General features: G+C 36.3%; 1 protein-coding gene across 11 annotated transcripts in view; it reads right to left on the reverse strand.

Moving 5' to 3' along the window:
* Nucleotides 1-18,893, reverse strand: part of LOC145686000 (uncharacterized) — a 131,171-nt gene that overhangs the window by 33,472 nt on the left and 78,806 nt on the right. For 10 of the 11 annotated variants that reach the window (XR_014131506.1, XM_081758821.1, XM_081758824.1 and 7 more), the window contains 4 exons: nt 16,648-16,794; nt 10,184-10,295; nt 8,521-8,642; nt 4,239-4,363 (listed from right to left, as the gene is read on the reverse strand). Coding sequence is in view for 10 of the 11 variants with exons in the window: in XM_081758821.1 (XP_081614947.1) it covers nt 4,239-4,363; nt 8,521-8,642; nt 10,184-10,295; nt 16,648-16,794 (506 nt within the window). In the remaining variant the exon portion in view is untranslated. Of the gene's footprint in view, nt 1-4,238; nt 4,364-4,602; nt 4,728-8,520; nt 8,643-10,183; nt 10,296-16,647; nt 16,795-18,893 lie in introns of all 11 variants that reach the window. The other variant, XM_081758823.1, reaches the window with a different exon arrangement.

The raw sequence follows: 18,893 nt of genomic DNA on the forward strand, positions 1-18,893 counted from the left end.
GATCTTTAAAAATTAAATGCACAATCTCCAAAATCGATGTAACATAACGTTACAAAATACAATCTACAAAACATGTCAACTCAACTGCATTATTGTATTATACTCTCAATTCTCTCCTAACCACTTAAAATCTCAATATAAGTAGTTGAAGAAGGTATTTAGCTACTCAGCATCCTATAACTTAAGTATGTAATTCGCACCTAAAAATGTATTCGATCTGGTGTGTATAGTCCGCAGTAAAAAACCTGCAACATGAGCATGTAAGTTTGTTGTGAAACTATGCCTAACAGCCCAGGGAATCAACATAACGTCTGAGGGGCAAGAACCAGGCCAGGGGAAACCTCGGCGTCCTCCCCTGCACACTTATTTTGGAGCAGCAAGACTTCGTCGTTTCACAATAAACTTACATGCTCATGTTGCAAGTTTTTTTGCTGCGGACTGTACAAAAATCGGTTGTTTTCTTCTTTCATTAGTATATATGAAATCACATCCACCGTAAGGTGCTCTATATATGAACACAGGATTGTCCAATTACAGCAGGGGTCTGTGTACAACTCATGTGGTCTGAGATGAGATTACTGACTTCGACAGTGAGTGAGTAGGTGGCTGTTCTGGGAAATGGACCGGGTGGTGTAGTAGTTAACGCATCGGCATAGTATGCCGAAGGTCCCGAATGAGAGTCACGGTCCAGTCGGTCACTTTTTACTCTTTGTATGTAATATGAAAATAGTGTTTGAAAAACTCATGAAACAAAGGAGAAAAAAAAGAAAAAGAACTTATCTATTCTTTTTCTTTTTTTTTTTTTTAATCTGTCAATTCTTTCCGAGGTTATTCTGAAAACCTTTTCAGAATAGGACAAAGTTTGTTACTGACTGTAAAACATCGTCTTTTAAGTTACGAAGAATCCCAGAAATCACTTTCTAAGCCATAATTACCAAATGGACAGACTGATTCAAATTCTTTTCAATAACTTACATAGCGATGTTCATAAGAACGAAAATTAGACTGTACTAAGTAAATTAATTGAGACGGGTAAAAAACTTCTAGACTGATACGTTTCAATCGTTCCAGTTATTGCTTCACTGGTATGTGAGTACGACAGCTGAAATGTCACTTATCTTTATGGATATATGGAGCTTTTTTTTCTTTTTTTTTTTTTTTTAACTCGAAAATGGTACGAGAAGTTCGGTAAAATATAAAGGCCCTGCTCATCTTATTATTTATTCTGCGGGTGTCATTCACCATAAAATACACCCAGAAAAAATATATCTGAAGGTGAAAAAACATCGTGAAGCAGTGATGCAGAAAACATTGGATCCTTCGACAGAAGTGTTGGATGCTTGATTGTGACAAAGCATCCGTCCACATCTCACTGCTAATTAAAGAGTTTTAGGCAAAGAACTCGAATCCACTTGTTCTCCAACCTCCGCCAAAGGTTTTCTTAACCTTTAAATAAAAATCCCCTGTTATGGTTACCGTTCTGAATTCATTGATGCCATTAAGGATTCAGTTGCAGAGCTTTGTAGCGTTCCGTAATATTTTTTTCTTTTCTTGTGGGAGGAACTATTAGTGTCGGTGCGTAGGTTAACGATGAGCTTTTCAGGAGATAAAACTACACTAGCTTTTACGCAAATAGAAACAAAATATAGTAAAGTTCGAGAACTTTACAGATATCATAAAAGTAACACATTAATCATTAATACAAGTTAGGAAACACTAAGTTGTTTATTATATAAATTCCGTAACACACTATGACATAATTCCTAATGCTGAATTTCATGCTTCAAATATAATTACATAACGCAAATTTAGATATATTAAACGCAACACATAAAGCATAACTGTATCATAAAATGAAGGAAAAACTTATTAGAAAACAAGAGAAAATAGTGGAAAATATTTTAAGCAACGAAAGCAAACAGCTATACTAGTTTTATACGTGGAAAGATTTGATAAAGTAGTTCTACTTTGCCTAAGATTTGTAAATTTTATATTTGAAGGTATTTCAATTCTTCAATGTCGGAATCTACTCATGCAAAAAAAAACTAAATAAAATCAATTTGTGAACACTTCGAAAGGTGATTCATCACAATTGAATGCTGGGAAACTCAGGCAATAAGGACTTCTTGCATTTAATCTTTCATCTGTTGAATTATTTTTAGTGACAAGCGGAAGATCTAGAGTGGAAGCTTTCATTATTCAAATACAACGTCAAACTGCAGATCAGGTCACACACAATGTCGGTTCTGAATGTAAGTGTTAGAAGAAAAACACGGTAAGAAAATTAGGTTATGGCAGCATTTAACTTTGATGGGTGTGTGAAGAAATATTGTCACTATGCAGTAAAATTATACAGCTAGACAACATTTCTCCAATTTCCTTTAATCTTATCAAACAGATTGTACCAAGTACGCAGAATGTTACGAATAATTTAAATCACTTTTTTATTCGATTATTTAAATCGAAAATTTTCCATATATACACATCTACATTTGGGAAATAGCGTGTGCAGATGAGCGGCTAACAGTTTTTCTTCAGCAACAGAAAGATCTGGCCATCCTGACAAGTTTTCCCTCAGTTACACTACGGGTCTCTTGAGACTATGCTTTTAAATATCGATCCTGATCAACTTCGTTCAAATGTATCACTATTTAGTTTCCACAGTTTCCAGTAAAGTGGTTTGACAACTGTATCTGGTAATAATAACGAAATTGCAACTACCTCTGTAAATTATTGGGCCACTTTATTTTAGCGTGAGAAGTATCTTGGTCTTTCGATCACATTAATAACTCCAAGTTCCGTGTTCAACCTATATAACAACACGTTTCTTCCCGTAAGCAAGGGAGAAGAAATGCCGAAGGTTTGTGCAAAATGCATGGCGCTTAACGTGCAGAAGGAAAAGTAAAACAAAAGTGAGATTTCAGTATATTTGCCATACATTTAATGTAGAATTTTAAAACGTACGTGAAAAAGGGGGTTATCTCGAGCTCCTTCTATCATCTCCACTTCTATGCTTATTTAGCGTTAGTTTTAGCTTTTTCATGTATATCAGCACAAGTTTGTTGAATGCACAATCGTAGCATCTTAAACCGCCCCCGTAGTCACAATTTGTGGAATCACCTGTCCGAGTGTTTTACACAACTATCAGTCGTCAAATTTACTCTATTCATATCCCTTTGCCAGTAACGTCAGAACAAACGGGTCATTTAAAAAAATAACCTCCTTTGCTCCAACTGCAGAAGATAAATTATGACCAAAAACTATCGGATCAAAAGATGAAACGAACTGACGTTTGGAGAAGCACGTACTGCCCTGATGCCATGCCTTGGGTATTGCGTTGAGGCGTCTACTGTGCTTCTTCCATCTCGGTTGACAAACCCTTCTGAACACGTGCTACAAGGCGGCAACATTGTAATGTTGTTGTCCCTTTTTGTAACTACCACCACGGTGAGTATGATTGCCCTATCTCTCAGTGACCTTAATAAACGTAGCTTTCCTTCTCAACACAGATTTTCTCGTGCTTTTCAAGTCAATCTGTTTCTAGTTTTAATCCAAGTATAAGTTAGTTCATTCCAACCTTACTGACAAAAGAATACGGTAGGGTGTAGGTATGCAGTATTGCAAGCGACTGTACCCATTTGAACACGCTCACGCAAGAGAATAATTTAACAAAATGTTAAAAATATATATATATATAATTAAAAAAGCGTTGTTTGACAACTGTAACGGCAAATTAATACATGTAATAATTTGAATATTAACAAGTGTAGTACTTGGAAAAAGATTAATACAAAGACTATAAAAAACAAAAGCATGGAAGAAAGAAAAAGGATAATATTGTCAAGGAACATAACAATGTGATGGAAAATAAAAGCAACTATAGTCACGGAAGATACAAACAAAACAAAAGATGCAGAATATGAGTTAGATTTATCATATAGTTTAGGGGAAAAAGCTCTGTTAAAGTGTAGAGCGGACAGAAATTTGTCTACGACACGTGCAAGGTGATTATAGTGTCTTGGATGGGATAAACTACAGTAATTAGTACTTTACTTGTTCTTTTCTTTCCTGTCTTTAAATCTAATGTGTTATTTTGCTCGCCAATTAACAAATTTAAATATGTTAAGTTGATCAAACATTATGATGCAATTTAAGAGCAATATGAAGATCAGAGAAAGAGAGAGAAAGAGACAGACGAAGAAAAAACATGCCTTCGGGTGAAATATGTATGCATTTACCTCAACATGTGCATTCTAAGTTTGTCCAGAGTTGGAAATGATTTGGCACAGGAAGAGCATGTATGTTTCCTTTCACTGTGAAATGCTCGAATATGTTTACGGATGAGACTGTACTCATCAAACACCTAGCAAATAAAATAATAATAAAAGAGCAACACACAAATAGCACTTAAAAAAGACACATATAAAAATACCATCTTATGTGTATTGATCAACAACAGTCACCATGCTAAGCTGAAAAATTAACACACATTAAACAAGAATAAACTGAAAAATAAACGGAATTGAACGCCACTCCAGATAGCAAGCACACATCATACCATTTGATTTGAGACATTTAACTCGTTCACATAGAACACACTACCTGAGCATATGAAGTTTCAATTTGTCTGGTCGAGGAAATACCTTCTCACAGAGACTACATGGGAAGCGCTTGTCACTATGAAAGGCTCGAATATGTTTTCGGATCTGATTGTATTCTTCAAAAACCTGGTGAGATTTAAATATATATTTAACGAAATACACCTGCGAACTAAAACAAACGATATAAAGAACTCTTACGCAGAGAATAAGAAGACTGGACTTAACGCTCTTCTTCTTGAAACAGATTCAATATAAAAGACAACTCATAATTTACAAAATACCAACAAATATGAAAAGAACAATACTTATTCTTCAATCTGGCGACTATTTTCATTTATCATGATGCGTGACTTATTGACACACATCCACAAATACTATAACAATTAACACTTATAAATACCTGTGTATAGGAAATAAGTCGTAATGCAGAAAGTCACCTGCAAAAGTGAAGGGTTCTGTTGTCACTACTTCTGAACAACCAGAACAATTCGAAAAAAAAGAAATGAAATCTTTGAGTTTTACGTCCCACAGTTATGCCGGTGAGGCTAAAGGAGACTGCGATGATGAGTAATGAATGAAATGGTGGAATGAAGAAAGTGGGAGGAAACGGGAGAACCCCGAGGAAACCCACGCACACGGTGTTTGTCCACCACAAAGTTCACTTGGCGAGGGCTAGGATCGAACCCGGGACCCTTAGCACCAGAGGTGAACGCTCTACCACTGAGCCACCGTGGACCCCAGAACAATTCGAATATAGTGTTTTATAATTACGTAGAACCTAATTCTTAGTACGAAATTCGCACTCAAATTTGTCTGTCCTGATGTTAGATATATACTTTTGCAGATAACTGTACACGCATCCGGCTTACAAGGATATATTTTTATCTAACTTTCCTCCCAGCCACGTTTATGAAGTTTCCGCTACCTTACATGAAGTATTATTATCTACCTATTATATATAACGAAATTACTTTTTTTATTCCCAAATTGAAATCTCTTTCTTCATAAAGCACTTTATTCATTAGCTTTTCACATCTTCAATTATTCGTAATATTTGTAATTTCAATTCCCTTGACAGTGTGGCTTATTTACTGGCAATAACTATTAAAACATATCTGTACCAGTATTCTAAATTTTAATGAACTTTCAACGAAATTTCTTAATCCCTGCACCACGCAAAACCATCGAGGATGGTTTAATAAATAAAGATATATTTGTCGTGAATGACAATATTTTGTAACTATTTGTAGAAACAACTAGAATAATTTTTTTTCAATGACTTCAAGGAAAAATATTACTAGAAATAAATAAATAAATAAATAAACTTCTGAAAATGAAAATGGTCCGTGGTAATGAAAATTTCCTTTATACGACATATCGCAACGAATCTTAGCAAACCCTTGTCAAAAATCGTCCTTTGCTCATCTTCATTTTGTGACGTTCAGTACAATCACTTCGCAAAATTAATTTTTCTTAGCTTCAAAAAACTCAACCAATAATATATATGAAACAATACATGTAACAATACTACAAATTAATGCCAAAGTCTTCTTAAGGCGGTTCACTAACGCGTTAGTATTTACATAAATTCTCCGAATTACGGTCATTTATTTCACAGTAGGGATGAAACAGTCCCAGGTATAGTTCGTTTCTTCAACCAGAGTGCAGTTAGTATATAAAGAATACCGCCTTCTACGTATGGTGGATCGTGCCATAAATAAAGTCATCATCCGAAGGATCTTGCGGAAAACACCCCCGATAACTAAATGGCCAACCACAATTCTAATTTCAAACAACTGACAATCGCTTGTCAACTCCACGTGGACTCTTAGTTGCCACAGTTCCAAATGCTGTCCTTTAAGCTAGTGTTCGAATTTCTGTTCCCAAGACCAGCTTCCTTGATCTTACATTGTTGCTGACATCTGTTTTATATTAACCATAGTATTGGGAAAAGAAAGAACAAACATAGTGGGTGTTAAGACGTTCCAACCCTGCAAATGCGGTCAAAAGAGGGTTGAAGGGAGGAAGGTGTACTTTTGTAAAATTCAGCATGAGAACTTCAAAGACATTTGCCAAACTGCACTCCTATTGAGGAACATAGTGTATCCCTTGACTTACTTTTACAAGCCTCAGATTTAAGTTACTAATAATTAATAATAAGAAGAAAAATGGTAATATTATTAATATATTAAAGTACTCAGGTGACAATTATCCATTCACGCAAGTCGTAACGCAAGTATGTTTGTTCTCTTTACTGTGGATAAACCATTAAGACTCTTCACTCCCATTTCTTAAAATTTTAGTGAATAACTTAAAAGACAATGAACTAAACCCTAAACCCTTGGTGTAACAGCCTATTTTGTAAGCCTAAGCCTACTTCAGCGCCACCGACTAGCGATCGACTGAACTAGGTCCAATCTAGCGGGGAGAATGTTGTCAGTGCGCTGCGGCGCATCAGGAGCTTTCTAGACCTAGTGGCCGTCACGTCTTCTTTTCATGTGACTCCCCAGTTTGCTTCACGATGCCTGATTGAACGCCAATTGGGAAGCATTGGCCGGGAATTGAACCCGGGACCATGCAGACATTAGTCCAACGCCCTAACCACTAGGTTACGGTGTCCCACTAAAAGACAATGATGAATATAAAAAAAAAATGTTCAAAGTAAGCAAGATAGCATCTACAAATGCTATTATATGAACTAATAATTCCTTTTAAGTCCTTTCATATAGTGCATAAATTTAGATGCCCAATAATTATGACGTCATAAACTGTGCATCAAAATTTCTAGTCTGTAAAGTAACAGTTTGGGAACAGTTATTAGTTTATTTAATAGCATTTTGTACATGCTACCAGGCTTCTCCACTATATATCTGATATTTTTTGTTATTGATAAATTATTCACTAACATAAAAAAAATAATAATAATAATAAAAAAAAAAAAAACTGGGGTGAGCTTTGTGAAGAGTCTTAATAATACCACCTAATCATACAAGGCAAAAACGGCACACGAGATGTGTTCAATAAGTACAGAATCTTGGTTTGGCAAAAATATTTATTGATTTGGAAATCCGAGACACTAATCCTCTTCCAAATAGTCTCCTTGGTAATGCACACACTTCTCCCAGCACTCCCGCCATAACACTTCTGGAACGCAGTTTTTGGAACGGAGAGCAACTGTGCTGTCGTTTTTCGCATGATGTTTTCTCTGAACTGAAATCATGTCCCTTTTAGTGGCATTTTCTGCTTGGAAAATAACCAGTCATACGGAGCCATGCCAGGTCAGTAGGTAGCCTGACAACAGAGAGAAATTTTCATGTTTGGCGATGAAAGCCTGGATTGAATTTCGCGGACACTCTCCTTATGCTCAAATTATCGTTCAAAATTGAAGGTACCGATCCGATTGAATGGTTTCCGCTTGCGTACCGCCAAGCTTTTGGCAAAATTTGATGCAATATCACTACTAAAGTTTTTCTGTGATTTTACAAAAAAGAAATCCGACAACAGTTCACTACACGTCTTCACTCGTTGGCCTACTGCCAGTGACTGACGCTTCCTGCGGGCGGGAAAAAATTGAAGACTCCGCATGATTTAGTGTCCCCTCTACATCTACACCGAAGAAAGTCTCCCTTCATTTGTTTAAGCGGGAAAAAAATGTTCAATACTTTTTGAACACACCTCGTATACTCTCATGCTCTGACATTACACATTAAATTTCGACGTGCATTTCTAAGTCAATACTTAGTCAAGTATGTAATACGTCCGTTTCATCAATAAACCAGTATGTCAAAGTTCAACTCTAATCGCTAAAAGTGCGCTAAAAAGACTAACACACAAATAATCTTCGTTGACCTAATGTGCTTATTCTTCCTAATTTTAAAAAAGATTTTTTGTATAGATATATTAAACATCAAATACTTACTTTATTACAATGAGGGCAAGTATAAAGGCCATTATGAGAATGAACATGAACGTGATCCTTCAGAGCCATCACCTGTTCAAAAACTTTTCTACAAATCGGACATTCGAAAGTCTTTTTTTCTTCTGAAACATAAAAGAAAACATTCAACTTAAATTAAAGTATTTATCGTATGGGCAATAAAAGTAATAACACTATGTAGAGATATGTGAAATGAGAGAGTACAAAACGCATAAAAGAGACCTTTGCGTATACCACGAGAAGGTAGGAAGATAATATGAAAAAGAATATAACCTATTTTGCGCGGAAAACACATTTTATAACTAGATACAAAACATACTAACCGCTCAGCAGAAAGGGGAATCAGTTTTCCGACATATTTCGTTCCGGATGAAGAGATATTTATCGTGAATGAAAGAATTTTGTAGCTGTTACGCTACACACGCAATCACTTCTCTTCTCATCAATGGAAATATTCCTACGGAAATATCTCTCTTTTATTAAGTCACATAAAAATTTCTGAAATGTTGGCATCAACGATGCGATTAACAATATACTGTACTTTAAGAGTGGCACAACTTAATGTAGAACATAACGTGCATACTCAGTAAACAGGCGAAAAATAAAATATATAAGGCAATACATATTTTGCCACGAGGTTACGTGTATCTGATTATCACTGTCTACAGCTACACATTTATTTAAAAAATCTTACCGTCTATAGCTTCACTTAATTACAAATTACAGTAACACAAAAATTATGTTAGAAATGTCAATTGCAGAAACTAAGGAATAATAACCATAGTGCTAATATATATATATTGATTCCATATTTAAGAATTTATTTACAGCCACATCGGAGAGATTTATAGTAATATGAAAAAACATGTATTCATATATAAATAGTAATAATTTTAGAGCTTTATCGTTCTAAATGTCTAGCAACTGTTGGTTAGCGTTCTTGTTTTTTAGAGTAGTGTCACCATATAACAGACTTAAAAAAAAAAGAAAGAAAAAGAAGACATTTTTTTAGATTTCCACAAAGATTTAATTATTTAACAAAATCTCGTAATGACAGAGAGAAAATGCAATTTATGTAACTAAACTTTCACAAGACTATCTACTGTAAAATTTTCAATTAATATATATATATATATATATATATATATATATATATATATATATATATGTAATATTTCTTCAAACTTTCAACTAAACATTTGGTGTTCTAACAAAAAAAGCGAAAAGTATCTGCATGACGAATCTTGAAATTCAAACTGATGTCTGTACTTCCAAATAGAGATTTTCTCATTTTCCTTAAAGCCCGCCCGGACTTTTTTAGACGAAAAACAGGATGTTTGGTAATCTTATTAGAGCGACACATTCGGGTTCGATTTCCGGTAGAAACTTAGTTGGTTCTAAATCCATGTCTCAAATATTCTTCCTCCTGATGAAAAACGTAAACGTGTTATTTAAGAAAGAAAGAAAACTAATATATTCTAAAAGGAACTGTGAATATTTTGAATTTTCACAAGTAATTTCTGTCTAAGAGATTCGTTCCTGTTTCTAAAGTATTTTATGTGCTCCAGTGTATCAAATGAACAATTTTCACGTAGTTAGTTTTTATTATGTAAATAATAATAAAAATAAAATAAAGAATATATACCTGTATGTATTTTAATATGACATGCAAGTGCTGAGTTATTTAAAAATCTTTTAAAGCATGTATCACATTGAAGAGGCTTAGATTCTTCAGCTCCATGAACCAGCATGTGACGCTGCAATTAAAAATAAAGAAATAAATTTATACAATTTCATTTTGCATAATCATAACTTTTATTATATCAAGTTTCTATGAAAATTAAAGTTTTCGTAAGTATATTTATATAAACTTACGAAAGTCAAATTTCCAATATCAGAATTTTTAACTTGATCCATTGGGTTGCTCTATCAGTAACGATAAAGATACATCAGATTATATGAAATGGGTGCATTGTTATACCTCATTGCACTTCTATTTTATGGTAAAGTTTACTTTTGGATACTTTATTCATGGACAATTTCAGAAAGCGAGCAGGAACTCAGGATATACTCTTAACTTTGTTGAACATTTATTTTAATTTCTGCTCAGTTATCATTGCTTTCTTGTGAGAATCCATGTGTGTTAAATTTCTCACGGTTGTTTCTGTCTTCCTTAGCAACCAATGTGTATGATTTCAGGCAGATTTTCATTCGTACTGTTACCAACGCCTTTCAAAGCACTCGGCGGGAACAGCAGTTAAATATATAATACGACGTGCCTCGTCTAATTACATTTTTTTATGTTCCTACTTTTGAGCAATAATAATCAGTAGAGACCGGATGTTCAGGCACTAAAAACCTCGAAAATAGGCAGGCAAATAGGCACTTAAAGTTTAAAAAATAGGCAGTTAAATAGGCACTGAAATGTAACTCGAAATAATGAAGATAAATACTCAATAAATTTAAAAATGAAGTAAAGTCACAGACAATGTTCAAAGAATATAGAAACATGACCCTTACGTGTTTGTTAATATTTTCTTTACTATATATATGGGTAGCGTTTATATATAAACGAAACTTGATATGTATTTCATATATATTTAGTAAATACATTCTCTACAGCACTTTATCACTTCACACAACAGTCCAAATTTTATACACTTTATCAGTACACACAGCAGTCCAGTTTTATAGCACTTTGTCAGTACACTTAGGTCCAAAATTTTACGACATCTTATCACTACAAACAGCACTTATATTTTTCGGAAGAGGCAGAATCCTTTATTGAAGTACTAAATTATATATTTTTCCCCAATAAAGCCCTATTTTGAAGAAAATACTTAGAATAGACAATATTAGGCACTAAAGCAATTATTTAGGCAGAATGGGCGAAATAAGCAAAATAGGCTAAATAAAATTGGCTTAAATTGAAACTATAACCCACCATATAAACTTTAAAATATTATTTTTGATCATATCTTTAATATTAAAGAATAGGCATTTTGCCTAACATCCGGTCTCTAATAATCACACTTACATTATACTTAAAGTAAGTAATTTTTCTTCCTCGAATATTGCTGAACAAGTGACAGATAAGTTGTCATTGGGATAGAGTAGTTTGCATGCATAATTGCAGAATTTTTAGTCAACTGCTTACCTTGTCTCAAGAATGTCAGTTTTCAGCAGCAGAAAGTAGGCAACAAGCACGTCACGGGCAGCATTTTCTGTTCTTGCAATGTATCTTAATACCGGGAAAGCTGCTTTTTAAGATAGGGTTCACAAGCTTTAATATTTTCAACATAAATTTATATCCTTTTTACTAGTGTTCAAACTGTGAAGCGACAAGAACTCAAAAACCATTTGAAAAAGAACGTAGTTTTGTATGAATTTTCCTTGTTTTGTCCTATGTCATTTTAAGTAGCCTTTTTAGCATTAATAATAATAATAATAATGCTAGCTCATCATTTCTCCATATTTATCTAAATTCAAATAATAGTTTCGTGACTTTATTCGGATCGTTCTTCCAGCTACTCGTTGATTTCGGATTCTCCCCGTAATACTCGGAAATCATCCGGAACTCATCACGACAAGGTGGCTGCAACTCGAACTGCAACTGCCCCTCACTTTAACCTATTGTTATTCATTCTTCTGTTCAAGTTAGCTTGTTCGTCTATACATGATACAGTTATATTCCGTTTCAAATATTGATACATGCTGACGAGAGGCCAGTTTTACTTGAACATAACGGTCTCTTCTCTCGGGTCCACATACTGCCTTCAAAGCCTCCGTTACTACACGTACGATCCTCTCAACGGCCTGAGTATGACACAGATATGAAGCAATGTTATAATCGATCCTGACTGCGTTCGTGATGTTATCCTCAAGTTGCTCCATCGTTATCGACTTCGTCAGCGGTGGTTCCGCTATCTGGGAAGAGAACCAATCGATCACGTCGTAGTAATTGACTGATTTTGGGAGCGGTGAACTCCCCTAATCTTCTTCTTTTATGTTGTCGGTATTTCTTGACGCGTCTCGATTTCATTCTCCTAATGTCGCTGCTTTTGTCGCGTTATCATGATTAAAATATTTTCAGGATGAGTTAAATATCCATTAATATGTATGGACGAGTGGATAACTTGTTTTTTCTTTTATTTTGGAAGAAACTGGATCAATTCAACGATTTTCCATAAGCAAATAATTCATCACAGCACAATTGGGTGTAGCTTAATTTCGAGCCAAAAGGGGCATAGACTCGAACCAGCCAACGTAACGCTTGCTTAGATGCAAGGCTACTTACAACTGGTCCAGGGGTTTTTATTTTGTAAATCCGGCGAACATGTACTATTACAGACAGTTCAACATATGTCTAGTAGATAGTGTTGGTTGGTACTCGAATTGTTTAAATGTGTCACTCTTTCGACCCATTGGACTTTAATCGGTTGGAAAGAAACAAATAATTCTTCACGGGCAGTCAATCTTTTTCCAATTGGGCTAGATAGTGTCCCTGGGCCAGTACAACCTCCTTCGATGTGTTCATTTAGTAGCGGAAAGGAAGATCGTTCATATGTAGTGGACACATAATCCTCTGCAATTTCTTTCCTAACTTTTTTTCACACATATTATTGCTTAACTAAATTTACCAGTATTCACATTAGTTTCACCACATTCCAATGTAACTAGCTGTGAACTGTTTGTTCCACATTGTTCAAGAAACTGGAGAATCGCTTTCGCTATTTTGTCTGCATGCTCTGACAACGGAACATATAGAGATATTTTGACCGGGTTCTACCTTTAACATATAGTATTCTTGCGTCTCTTTCATACCTATACCTTTCTCCCGTCTCTTTCCCACAATTTGTTTCCACCTTTCTCCTGTATTAGAATGTCATCTTTCCGTCCATCGAAATAAAGGCCGCAAAGTCCATATTTCTTATCATTGTCTTTCTTCAAATCTTACGTTAGATTTTCCTCCTCCTGATTAATATCCTCGATTTATCTATTAGCGGCGTCTTCAGAAGTAACAATAACCTTAAGAGCTAGGTTTATTATCGTAACTATTGATCTGTTTGAGATTCCCGCGCGAAAAGCAGCAGCAGATACGTGTGGTAGTAACAAGCAAGCTTGTAAAGAACTTTTCGTTTTGTGTACAGGTCCAGCTTTGAATCCAGATCCAGCAGTATTGCTTGATTCACACACGTCACTGAAAATTCTTCTGATGAATTATTTTACATTCCTCTAACATGTGAAAATCCTATTTTGGCCATATACCATCAGCCGCTGATTGAAAATCTCTCTCTTTTGTAGCTGCACTTTACCGGAGAACTACGATAATCCTGTAATCTACGAGACTATTATGAAAATTTTTCAGGAAACATGCAATGTTTTGTACATGGAACTGCCTGTATAAGCCTGTCAGATTTTGACAGGCATTATACAGGTGCCTGTTTCGGCGAAAACACTGTAAAGAAAATATTACAGGCACACTGTCTTCAGATGATATGCATGTCGAAAAAGTATTTTCTGTTGGAAATTTTGCACGGAAACACGCGTTGTACAGAGCCTGTACATTACACTGAAAACATGCAATGTACACGTAGCCACTCACATGCAAGTATACGGAGGGAATATGTGCATGTAAAGTACCTTGAATGAATTGTTGATAACATTCGCAATACAGTAAGAATGAAAAGTACAAGGAAGGTGCCTGTGTATCAACTTGTAATATACATGCGTGATATTCGCATTACATGTAAATACCATGTATTAGCGAGCATGGAAAACGTATAATGTAGAATGTTATTTTACATTTATCATTTTCTTGTACATGCGAAGTGTGTAACTCCCCTACGTGCAGTGTACAGGCAATGTACAGGTGAACGGGAACATGCAATGATCATGATTGCCAATAAATGGATTAAACAGATACGTGTGATGAACAAGGTGGATTGGAGCTAAACATTCACGTCATAGGCATAGGAGACATGTAATATTCAGGCACCAAGTCTCCAGTTTGTCATACACATATGCAAGGTCCTGACCATGTATAGCACTTAATGCGATGTACTTTACATGTACATTCCCCTAACACGCCCACTAATTCGCTATCACCTGTATTTAACATGTCCATTACATTTCTATCAAATGAAAAGCAGCTGTCGTCAGGTCCTCATGAGGTAACGTATGTGTCAACTACATGGAATATGCCGGTTACGTACATGTCTTTTCACTCTCTACATCTTGTTTACACGCATTTTTCACGTTGCAAGGTTGCAACCCTATCAACATAAAAACTACCTGTTTCGATGAAATGAACATGCAATGATCGTGAAAAAAATCGATATCTGTCTCATGCGTTTAAAAGTGTTCCATTTTCAGGTGCATGTACAGGCGCCTGTAAAAATATGCCTGTTTATACATGTTTCACAGGCGCCTGTAAACCACCTTCTAGGGGGAACTTTTGATTTGCCTTGCCACTTGCATTCTGTTTCCAGGTTGGCACATTTACATGTGCACACATCGAACAGGACTGAAGAAGCACCTTTTTAATAAGTTTATTTTCTTGGTCTTTTCCCGTTCTTTAAAATACTAAGATACTTACTCTAATATTTATAATCATAACAATGACACTCTTTGGAAAGGTTGGAACTAGGGATGGCCAATACCAAAATGTTTACTTTCCGGAATCTGGAAAATTCCGATTTCGGAAAAAAAAATTCCGGAATCCGGATAATGTTGGCCATCCCTACCTGGAACTGATGCTTTTGCCCGATTTCAATGATCTATCAACAGCTAAATAGGCAATTTCTTAATTACTTTAGGTTTGTGTGTTGCACACACAGCTCAAATGAAGTCCACGTGTTCCATTACGTTCGATAAGATGGTAAAAGCACTTCCTTAAACACTTCTGTTTCTCGCGAAAATGAAGTCTCTTTGATTCGCTCATTTTACGTAAATAAAATATGCGTAAAACTTGTCACTAAAAATCCTTCTAGCTAATCACAAAAAGTTTCAAGAAAATTCCAGCAAGAGTTACAAATAGAACACTAAGCACTTTGAAGAACTTTTAGTAACGCACTTGAATTTATGTCTATTCATTAGAAGACTGCCTCATTGACAACAGTAATATTTTTACATACTTTGTACTTTAAATAGATAATAAACAATGTATACTACCTTAAAACGTTTTTTTTCCGGTGTTTAAAAAAAAAAAAAAATTGAGGTGCTTGTTGCCTACCTTTGGCAGCTGACAACTTTGACTTTAAAGCAGGGTAAGAAGTTGACCAAATAATTAGCAATTTTATACGCAAACTACTCTAACCCAATGACAATTTTTTCGCCACTTATCGAAACGAAATTCGAAGAGAAAAAAATTCGACCCACGCTATTATACATTGTAATGTAAATTCAATGTAAGCCTAGATATACTTAAAAACAACATCGAATTAAAATATACAGTATGTTTACTAAACTCTGAGTGATTTCGATTTGCTCAGGTTAATTTCCATGCCCATCCTATATTCATGTTCTTAATTCGTACATGACGTTAGTACATATGCGTGTGTGTGTTAAATGTAAGTTGCAGTATATTTGTAAACAGCCTTAAGTTGTTTTAACTTTAATGTTTCCTGCACCTGGGAAATGCTAGCGTATTCAGAAATTAATAAATTTCAATCTTCACCAACAGTAGCCAAGGCGGAAATTCTGTTGTAAATTAACTCAATCTAGGCACTGAATTTATATTTATTTTTCAGAGAAAGAATCATACGCTATACTATACATAACAATCATATCAATCTTTCATAAATAAATTTATAAAATCATGTAAGGATCTACACTTGATGAAATGGAATTTATTTAAATTATGTGATTCTATGCATACACAAGTATCAAGTAAAATAAGGAATGTTTTATATATATATATATATATATATATATATATATATATATATATGTATGTATGTGTGTGTGTGTGTGTGTGTGTGTGTGTAAGCATACGTTGAACTAAGCTGTACAATTGGAAAGAACTGATTTGAGGTACAAGAGTTTCCTGAAGAGCACCCTATTTTTTATCACCAAATGAAATCCAAATGAATAGCCAAATAAACTTACCTGAAGTCTATCCTCTGTAGCAAATGACTTGTAGCATAACTCGCACTTGTAAGGTTTAGCTGGATTAACAGATCCACGAACTCGTCGAATTAACATTTTCCCATGAGCACCTACGTGGTCGATCAGTTCCCGTTTACTACGAAATTCCTAGTAGAAAGAAAGAAAGAAAAAAAAAAACTCCTCAGAAAATTCACACGAACATACAGAAAATCCCACTATTTTCAAGAAAATTCCTCTTCAATCATTTAAGAATACAGGCTATGCATCTTTACATTCTTTCACGAATCCAATCCTCAAAATTTACCCCTGTGCATCAAAATGGCAAGTAATATCAAAATACTGGAAACAATTTAACAAAATACAATTTATCTGATTAATACAGCTTCGACCACCTTTAGCTTGTAGCACAGCCTGTATTCGTCGCAAAATTTAATCATATAAGTCGTGAATCGTTTCCAAAGAAATGGTGGAACATTCTACATTCAGTTCACTACTCATCTGCGTCAGCACTAATGGAGGGAATCTACACAGGACTTCCTGCTCTAAAATTGATCATAAATGTTGAATACTATGTTGGGAGATTGAGCGGGCCAGGTGAGGTACTGAAGTTCATTTTATGTTTCTTAAGCTATATCTGAACATTTCTGGATGTGCGTATTGGTGCGTTGGCTCGTTTCGTTGTTGTGGGGCATGATGTCTCTCGTCATCTAAAATGACTACATAGCCAATCGCTGTAATTCATATCTTTAGAATAACCATTGAGGGAACACCGTAGTTTAGTGGTTAGAGCGTTGGACTCATGTCCACGTGGTCCTTGGTTCGATTCCCGGCCTGTGCTTTCCAATTTTCGGCGTCCACTCAAGTGTCGTGAGGCAAACTGGAGAGTAATGTGAAAGCAAGACATGACGGCCACTGTCTAGAAAGCTCCCGATATGCCTGTTAGGGACAGGGCGTCGCACAGAGCTGAGCCAAACTGGAGAATAATCTGAAAGCAAGACATGACGGCCACTGTCTAGAAAGCTCCCGATATGCCTGTTAGGGACAGGGCGTCGCAGAGCGCTGAGGCAAACTGGAGAGTAATGTGAAAGCAAGACATGACGGCCACTGTCTAGAAAGCTCCCGATATGCCTGTTAGGGACAGGGCGTCGCAGAGCGCTGAGGCAAACTAGAGAGTAATGTGAAAGCAAGACATGACGGCCACTAAGTCTAGAAAGCTCCCGATATGCCTGTTAGGGACAGGGCGTCGCAGAGCGCTGAGGCAAACTGGAGAGTAATGTGAAAGCAAGACATGACGGCCACTAAGTCTAGAAAGCTCCCGATATGCCTGTTAGGGACAGGGCGTCGCAGAGCGCTGAGGCAAACTAGAGAGTAATGTGAAAACAAGACATGACGGCCACTAAGTCTAGAAAGCTCCCGATATGCCTGTTAGGGACAGGGCGTCGCAGAGCGCTGAGGCAAACTAGAGAGTAATGTGAAAACAAGACATGACGGCCACTAAGTCTAGAAAGCTCCCGATATGCCTGTTAGGGACAGGGCGTCGCAGAGCGCTGAGGCAAACTAGAGAGTAATGTGAAAACAAGACATGACGGCCACTAAGTCTAGAAAGCTCCCGATATGCCTGTTAGGGACAGGGCGTCGCAGAGCGCTGAGGCAAACTAGAGAGTAATGTGAAAACAAGACATGACGGCCACTAAGTCTAGAAAGCTCCCGATATGCCTGTTAGGGACAGGGCGTCGCAGAGCGCTGAGGCAAACTAGAGAGTAATGTGAAAACAAGACATGACGGCCACTAAGTCTAGAAAGCTCCCGATATGCCTGTTAGGGACAGGGCGTCGCAGAGCGCTGAGGCAAACTAGAGAGTAATGTGAAAACAAGACATGACGGCCACTAAGTCTAGAAAGCTCCCGATATGCCTGTTAGGGACAGGGCGTCGCAGAGCGCTGAGGCAAACTAGAGAGTAATGTGAAAACAAGACATGACGGCCACTAAGTCTAGAAAGCTCCCGATATGCCTGTTAGGGACAGGGCGTCGCAGAGCGCTGAGGCAAACTAGAGAGTAATGTGAAAACAAGACATGACGGCCACTAAGTCTAGAAAGCTCCCGATATGCCTGTTAGGGACAGGGCGTCGCAGAGCGCTGAGGCAAACTAGAGAGTAATGTGAAAACAAGACATGACGGCCACTAAGTCTAGAAAGCTCCCGATATGCCTGTTAGGGACAGGGCGTCGCAGAGCGCTGAGGCAAACTA

The sequence above is a fragment of the Thermobia domestica genome, chromosome 5 (genome assembly GCF_964235325.1).
Source record: "Thermobia domestica chromosome 5, izTheDome1.hap1.1, whole genome shotgun sequence".
Lineage (NCBI taxonomy): Eukaryota > Metazoa > Arthropoda > Insecta > Zygentoma > Lepismatidae > Thermobia > Thermobia domestica.